Source organism: Sinohyriopsis cumingii, chromosome 6 (assembly GCF_028554795.1).
Source record: "Sinohyriopsis cumingii isolate HCF-2022 chromosome 6, ASM2855479v2, whole genome shotgun sequence".
NCBI classification, from domain to species: Eukaryota; Metazoa; Mollusca; class Bivalvia; order Unionida; family Unionidae; genus Sinohyriopsis; species Sinohyriopsis cumingii.
In genome coordinates, this window is record NC_142966.1 from 154,922,042 (window position 1) to 154,930,822 (window position 8,781).

An 8,781-nucleotide genomic window follows, 5' to 3' on the forward strand; every position below is an offset into this window, starting at 1 on the left:
CTCTATTGGACTTTCATTTTCATCTTTCCGACATTAGACTTTAAAATTCAGCTTCCTTGATTATTGTTAGATCTCATTTGAATTTGTATCAGCTTGATTTCATCTCATAACTGAGCCTTTCATGTCACTCCTCATCTCATCTTGTCATTCTCCTTCTTTACCGCTTGTAATTTTTGCACTTTGTGGTTCTCAAATTCCAGTGAATCAATCATATCCATCAACTCTCCCGTCCTCTCCTTTACTACACTTTCATATTATACAACCATCTCTCTTCTCAGATCTTCCTCCACGTTCTCTAATAATTCCCTCACAAGAATTGAGACATGTTTTGCAAGGTCACATTTTTTTTTAAATATGCCAGCGTGTGAAATCTGCTATTGAAATAATCCCTCATGATGCTTTTCTTAATTTCATCATTCAAGTCCGTCTAAAGTGCACTCAAGCCTGCATCACTCCAATTAGTGTCAGATGCTTCCATAAGGGAACTACTGTGCTATTTTTTGTTCTTTTGTTACGTCGGTTGTTTTTTTTTTCCCACTCATTATTGTAGGTAATTTTGTTTGCACTAGATTTTTCTCACTACTCATCTGTGACGCTGACAGTTATTACTCGCTATTATTCATAATTACTCACTTACAGCTATAACTCACTACTACTATGTGCTAGCTTTTCCATACTAATAAAGGTAATTAATGAACATTACTAGTGAGGTAGCTGGCGTGCATTCTAAGCAAGAAGTAAATACATTGCAACGAGTAAACAAAATAAAAGATGGGGAATGTCTCAAAACTCCAACACTAAAGTTCTCTCTATACTCCATCATCCAAGAATTCTAAATGGAAAAATACATATTTATTTCAAAAATTTATAATGATCAACCAGAAACAGTGTATACCTCACCTTCCTTCAATATTCGCATATCATCCTGACAATTGTGCACCATTTCGCTGCACAACTTTTAGCTGCCAAATTCTACTGAGCCATTCAACTAGGTTCCACCTGAAGCCGCCATTGCTGTTTATGATCATGTATGTAATAATGTATGTATTGATGTGCAAGAGTGTATTTGACGTAATTTTATTGAACAAATAGCTAATGCGTGTATTTACATGAATCTTCTTATTCATCTAAAAAATATTAACGATTTCTTCTGTACAAGTCATTGGAGTATACATTTTTGAACACAATCAATACCTGGTTTTATTAGATAGAGCCCGCTGTAAGGTGTTTTGCCATGTAGGCTTTTTGTTTTGTTCAAGAAGTCATCTGTAAAGTGAAAATGATGACAAAGCTCATATGTATGTCAAAGTACGAGGACTTACTCTACACGTGTCCTGGTTATGGTTAAATCCACAGTCATGAAATTTGAAGGAATCGGGTTTCTCACTGCAAGCACTTTGCTCGTGCAGCAGTGGGTGAACCAAACTCGGTATTTTGAAATAGCTAATGCAAAAACTAAAGTGCCGCAAGGTAACGCTGTACGCAGCAAAGAAACCCGTCTGTATTTTCGTTCATATTTAAAGCATGAAACCTTTGCATCACACAATTCCCTGACACTTATATTTCCCTCTCTACTAAAGAACAGTAGTGGTATTTTTGTTGATTGTTCACTGGCAAGTCGGTGTGCGGTACATAACTGGAATAGGCATTACTGATCACTTTATTTTGCTTTAGGGACGTCGTTAATAATCAGAATGATAATTCCATTTATTTTATTGATCCTGCTTCCCCAGTTGACGTGGGTAACAAATGCAGTCACCAATGCTGCAAATGATTACAGTGTGGATATATTTTTCGGAGACTCGTTCTGTCAAAAAATCATTCAGCAAGACGTAACAAATGCCGTAAAAAACGTGTGCATTGCGACGAGCCAAGGTACAGCCACTTCCAATGAACAATATAAAGCGATGACAACAAGAATTGAAAACTTGGAAAGAAAACTTGATGGTGCATTGCCGAAATTAGCCAATATAAGTGAGTATACATGTTCTTATGTTAATTGATTGCTTAAAATTACTGTCATAATTCGACCTACCGTCTACAGGCGCGTATACGTCTGGTCCAAATGTATATACCATGCACCCTAACCTACCCACGCATAATGCACAGCCAGCTTAATAGGTGTGTGGGTGCGGTTTTGCCACACAATTCGCATTGTACACATTTGAATGTTCAGGGACAGGGACAACCTTCTTTGGCTGAAAACGTGCCTATGAGATTAAATAGACTATTTCGTCTTCTATTTTACGATCAACTGATCACGGCATTGATAGTACTGAGCTACTTCATTTTATCTTTAATGAAGACTTAAGCAAGATGCAAGGAGTTAAACGTTGTGTATATACATTGGGCATTGCATACAATGTACGAGGCAAGCACCATGCTTAGTTATGTGAAAATGACATGTATATATGCATGTGCTTTTTGCAATGGATTCTACGGTGTCGAATATGTAAACGTACAGTGAAAGACTTTATGCTTATGCTACTGAATTACGAATTCTGACAAGTTTGCTCCGGATGTACATAGACACGTGAGCAGAGTATATGCATATTGCAGACTGTTCATTTTGGGGAGCATGATATTGTTTGGGACTACAATTGTCATAATAATTACCAAATACATAGTGCATTACTATAGCCTTCATCATAAATTACTGTGTATGGTCAGTTCAGGCAGTCGTACCATTTTTGTGATGTTTGTCGGATTGTTCAAGACTAAACCAGAATCCATTTTAGTTGCAAACGTTTGCAGATAAAACGTCATTAAATTTCTTAAGCTTTATACAAAATCAGTTCTTGCCACTAAATGTATTCATAAGTTGCATTTATATTTCATTACACTCCACAATGCTGTAAACTGCATCAAAATTTGTTGGCAAAAAAGGATGATTTCACACACTCGTGCTAAACGTTGTATGCTTTACTAAAAACGAGGCATAATTACCATCTTTCTCCATTTCTTCAGAGCATAGTCTCCCACCAACATGTATTGAATCGTGCATTGCCAACAGCCCTTAAACATGACTATTTAAAAGGAAGCACCACCTCGATAAAGTTTGTATACGCCCACTACAGTAACGGCTTTGCAGCAAAAAGTGCAATACCCGTATGGTCAGTGGAAGCCAATAATTAAAACTTATGGTTTACGATTTAAAAATATCCTTTTTTTCAGGCAGTAATCCGTGTCGGTTTGGGTACGAGTATTTCAAGCAAGAAACCTTCTGCTACAGGTTCCACAGAGAATGTAAAACCTGGTCTGAAGCCAGACAAGTCTGTCAGCAAGAAGGTGGGGACTTGATCATGTTGAAGGAAAGCAACTTTAACTTCTTCAGAGATGTGGCTCGATCGAAATCAAGTAAAGTATCGGCAGCAGTATATTTTCAGCCTCTATTCTATTTCTTCCTCTTGAATCTGTCTTCAGCGTCTTGGTCTCAATCTTCAACGTCACTTCTAATAATTCTTCTCCTTGGTATTATAATTAGTAACATTATTGTAATATTATAGTATGGTCTTGACTAAATATTGGATGCATTTAAAAGAAAGTGTGCATGCAATGTGTACATGTAGGTTTTATCGGTACGTCATCAAAATCTCGTAAAGACTTTTCAGATCAAAATATGGAAAGAGACGTGTTAGACTTGGACTTAAAAGCTGCTTATCACATTCATGCGTTTACATTTACATCAATGTGGTCGTATATCGTGCGAGCAAAAGCAAATTTTTCGACCGACCATCAGATGCATTTGAGATGATTTATAGTCTAAATAGACTAATGGATAACCTTGCATCTGTGTAAAGTGTAGTAGCACCTGTAGAAAAACCTAGTTAATGTGACAAAGTCCAATCATTTATTTATTTAGTAATCATTTCTTTTTTACTTGACATCAGATATAATATGTTCAATGTACATCATGGCTACTTAAAACGGATGCTTGTGAGTGAAAATCGCGATAACGAGATTTTTTTGCGAGTTTGACATCATTTACTTGTACCTACTGTCCTATATACCTTAACACTGTTGACTATTTGATAACCTTTATGTTCTTTCGTACTTAGATGAATGCAGTCACGTGTGGGTCGGTACAACGGACATTTCATCGTTCGGACAGTGGAAATGGCTGAATGGTGAATCGATTAGCCCATCTTTATGGGCAACAACTCAACCCGACAATCAGCAAAGTAAGGAGCATTGTGGTGACCTACAAAAGTTCTACGATTATAAATTAAACGATGAAGATTGCTCTAACAAAATGAACTCTATTTGCCAGATTGTTTTGTAAACATTAGGTATGACTCGTCGATGAAATGAGTTCGTATAATCTTAAACGAAACGTTCAGTGTGTGGCATTTGTTTCACGTATATAATAAACTGAAAATACTCCTCCACGTAGTATGCATCAGTGTGGACAATTTTTTTCAGTTTTAAAAGTTTTTCATGTGAACAAAATCGTTTGAAACGGTACTAGTTTTGTCTCCAACTTTTATTGTTATATTGCTTGAGATTTAGGCATTTAGAGTTGAAAGCAGAGGACAAGGATATTTTTGAATATTGTGAACGTGTGCATAATAGAAAAATGTTACAATGCTGATGAAATGCGTTTAAAGTTCTATAAATATTATAATGTTCAATTAAAACTTGAGATTTGTTTGTTAAAGTGAACACGTACAAATGTATTGGCAATTTTTTTAGTCAATACAATTTCTTCTGTGCTATTATGTTCTAACTATGTACTCATTATACACACATAGACTTAGAAACAAAATTAGCATCTGCCTATCCACGACCGATCAAGTGTGTATATATAATGTATTGTCCCCGTTGTATTATGCGTATTAGGTGGTTGAAAGTCGGGTTATGTACGATCTTGTCCCAGGATTGATCACTTGGCGAAGTCTACACTCGGTGGCAGATAAGAATGTGAAACACAGGGCGCACGTGCAACCCAATTAATAAATCACGACCGTCATCGTATCCGGAAACATGTTTAACTATTTCAACTTGAGTTATCCATTATTAATGTAACGCACATATATGCACATACATCCTCACAAAATTTATATATACATTTCCTCACAACTGGATCACTGCACTGTTCGCTTTTTTAAACTCAACTTCTATATAATTATTCTGATTGTCCAGTAATACATTAGTTGTCATTATTCCTTTTGACAAATGAAACTTTGCGAGCCAAGGAATAGTGGTAAGTTGTACTAGCAGCATTTTCTACAGTACGAAATATTTCTCTTCAGGGTTGGTCTTTCAAGTCACTACTTGTGCATTCCTTGAACTCTCCAATTAATGAATTATATTAGTCGGCCTCTTTGGCTGAACACCACCTATTAAAACGCTATTCTTTGTCCTATGCGAATTCTAGGTAGGTTTGCCCACTTTAAAGAGTACTATCCTGATAATTTTTGATAACACCAAAACCTGAACTTGTGCAAGCGAGGAAGGTTCTTTCCCTTAATTCCATCTAATTGCATTTTCTTTCTGGCATTTGAATCTTTTTTTTCTTTACATTTGCATTTCAGCTTTTTCAGTTGGAATTTGCCTTTTTTTCTTCCATTTAAATGCATTTATCTTTGGACTTTCTTTTAGTTTGGACTTTTCTTATCTCTGCATTTGCATCATCTCTTTCTGAAGTTAAACTTTCTTAATTCCATCTGGTTATTTAGCTGCATTTTTATTTCTTGTCCGAATAAGATAGTTTATTAATCAAATCAAAATCATTTATCAAGAAAATTCTTTTGCACTTAATAACAAAATGTTCATTATCTCTTGTTTGAAGTCTTCGTTTGAGAAAGATGTCTGCAAGCTTAAGCAACGCGTCCTTTTTCTATGATCCTAAACCTTCCTCAGAAGATTTAAAAATAGTTCTCCACTTCAGATGTCATTTTTAAAGGATGTTAGTTTCACATATAATTTCCCAAATGTGTAAAATCAAAATACAAACGACTTTGAAATTTCAGATAAAAGGTGAACTGTAATTTCAAAAGCAACGGTAAATGGTGAAATTTTCATGAAATTAGTATCCCAGACGAGCCCACAAGTTTATATTAAGACACTTTTGGCTTAAACTGAATAACAGAAGAGGGCGAAAACCAAAGTTTAGTAAAAACGAAATAATGTTGCAAATTAAAACAAATTCCTGAAAGTAATTGCAAATAGCACAAGTCCAAACATTTAGTATTCCAAATGAATTCCTGTGCTATTCTGAATGATGAACATCCTTGAATATGTTGATGTACCAGTAACCTTGAATGTCTAGTCTTAATGCATCACAATGATATAATCCAGAATGTCTTTTAATGAATTCATAATAATCCCAACATGGTGCCTTATCATAAAGTCAATGGGTATTGTGTAATTCCAATGTAAAGTGAGAACACTTAACACTGAATAATCGCTAAAAGTCAAATTATAATTCTGAAGTCTTACTAGAAGCTAAATTCATGCCAAATCGAGGCTTTCTATTAATCCTCGCAAAATCTTAAGTTTGTGAGGTCCTCAAATTCGCCAGTAGATTTAAAAAAAACAGTGTCGTATCTACAGGAAACGTTGCGACATCCCTATCACATCACATTTCCGTATGTCTGTAGTGTGGCAGTTTATAGTGATGTCTAGCACTGGGAGCATCATGCCACAGACATGTAGCGTGATGTCCCACCCAGTCACATTAGCCTGACACCAGGCCGACCAGTCCTAACACTAACCTCTTAATGCTGCGCGCCAAGCGAGGCAGCTGTTAGTAAATCTTTCGTATGACTTGACCGGTGATTGACCTCACGATTCCCACCCCCCACATATGAGGCCGACGCTCTAGCCAGTAGACCATCGGGGTGGTCCGAATTCGACACTTGCACAATGGTGGTCACCAATTATTGCAAAGACACCGGGAATATGACATTTTTCATGCAATTTACTTATGGGATTATGCTATGAAAATTTGATTTTAAATGTAAATATCAGTTGTACCAGAATAAAAGGAAACATCAGCCTTGTTTTTTTTTTTTTTTTTTTGAAGAAAAATAAAAGTCCAACAATTATACCATGAAGTGTTATGACAGCTCAATATCTAGTACGTTTCAAAATTGAGTGAATTTCATTTGTAGAAGAAATTCATTGCAAATACAATGTGATCATGACTGTCGAAAGTCTAATATAACTTGTAATTTGTGAACATATTCCGAGACAATTAAATTAACATTTTGGTTTACAACGAAATTACATGATGCTCGTAATTTTTTATCTTAATTTTTCAACAAAGTAGAGCACACCGTACAGTCAGCCTCTGTGAAAATTAAATCTTAGTTCAAGTGTTAGACAAATAGTCAGGACAATGTAGCTATATTATGCTTATGACGATACCATTGATTTGCCACATGGCTATTTGCTTAATGATTTAAAAAGTATCGCTCTTGATTACTTGAAATAATGTACTGATAGTTTTGCGACTGGTGTTGAAGGTCTATTTTACATCAACCCTTCCTTATTCATCAAAACGACTTGAAATACATGATTTACTTCATATCTTTCAGCCAGTATTCAAGTCTTCCATTCGATCACATCGTCTTGCAAATTTGATGCGTGCACTGTATGCCCTCATAACAAAAAGAATGTTCTAGTGCATTCACATTTGTAAGGAGTTTCAAAGAAGTTTTACAATGGCTTGCTTTGACAGCAAGTCAATTACTACAAGGTATCATTCATAAAAGAACTCAAAAAGAAATCGTGTTGCTTTTAAAAATACAATGTACCTGGTCAGCTTTCTGATCCAAGGAATGATACTCAAAGGAAAATATTAAAAAGGACTAATCATTTTGAAATCGGGTTGATGTTACTGGCAGTTTGAGATTGTAAAGTCTATATCTGTTATGGATACATTGCATGCATAATCTTTGAATTATATATAAAACTGATCTAGACTGTACACTGACTGTAAAACATCACATGAATCGTGCTTAAAATTAGTTGCATGCGAACTAATTCAAAGAAATCTCATTTCGTATTTATTAAATAAATTAGTATGGTAGATAAATGGCAACAAAAAAAAAGATTGATTTTTAAAATATTTGTACAGAAATTTATGGACATTTCTAACAAGAAAATAAATTTACCAAATCATTGGAATACATAGTTTAATGGATAAACTGACATTACTGGATCAAGTGAATGCATCATACAAATTTATCAATAAGGCTCAAAAGATACAATATGCGTTTTTAGACATTCGAAACACATTGATAAATTGATTACCTTGGGAGTGACCTTTTAAATCGGATGAAATAAACTAAGGGGAGGCAAATGAAAATAGTAAAAAGGAAAAAAAAGTATTTTGTTGTGCTGGAATATGCACAGTCACAAAACCGAAACAACTCGCACAACGTGTCAGAAACTTCGATCATTTTGGTGAGATTTGGTTTAGCTGTAGCAAAGTGGCTATCCAAGAGCAAATCAATTAAATAAATGCTTTTGGTCATTAATATAGGTATGGCATCGTAACTCAATATTCTTCTAGCTACACTATGTACTCTATTTCCCAGTATGCATTTTTGCATTTAACACTAGTTTTAAGGAATACTTTAAGCCATCAGATGTCGTTGATATCAATTGCACAGACAAACTCTTGCTGATTGACTTTTAACACTTTCCAGAAAAAAGGTAGCAACTATTATTGTCCAATTTCCACGAGTTATCCTTTGATGATAAAAGCATACAAACTTGTTTTGAAACTTAAACTTATTTGAATAGCAATTTGTATTTTAAGAATAGTCAGTA

The 8,781-nt window shown here is 35.1% G+C and overlaps 1 protein-coding gene across 1 annotated transcript; it reads left to right on the forward strand.

Annotated features, from left to right (window-relative positions):
* Positions 1–1,530: 1,530 nt before the first annotated feature.
* On the forward strand, positions 1,531–4,392 carry LOC149798316 (perlucin-like protein). Its single transcript, XM_089963454.1, has 3 exons — positions 1,531–1,974; positions 3,175–3,357; positions 4,059–4,392. Exons 1-3 carry the CDS (start codon positions 1,695–1,697, stop codon positions 4,280–4,282), a joined length of 687 nt encoding a protein of 228 aa, XP_089819580.1. The 5' UTR covers positions 1,531–1,694; the 3' UTR covers positions 4,283–4,392.
* The last annotated feature ends 4,389 nt before the right edge of the window (positions 4,393–8,781 follow it).

Excerpts from the sequence above, each read along its gene's own strand:
- LOC149798316 (XM_089963454.1), top strand. The coding sequence starts at position 1,695 with ATGATAATTCCATTTATTTTATTGATCCTGCTTCCCCAGTTGACGTGG. Across the intron at positions 1,975-3,174 it reads GCCGAAATTAGCCAATATAA|GCAGTAATCCGTGTCGGTTT; the intron begins GTGAGTATACAT and ends CCTTTTTTTCAG. Across the intron at positions 3,358-4,058 it reads TGTGGCTCGATCGAAATCAA|ATGAATGCAGTCACGTGTGG; the intron begins GTAAAGTATCGG and ends TTTCGTACTTAG.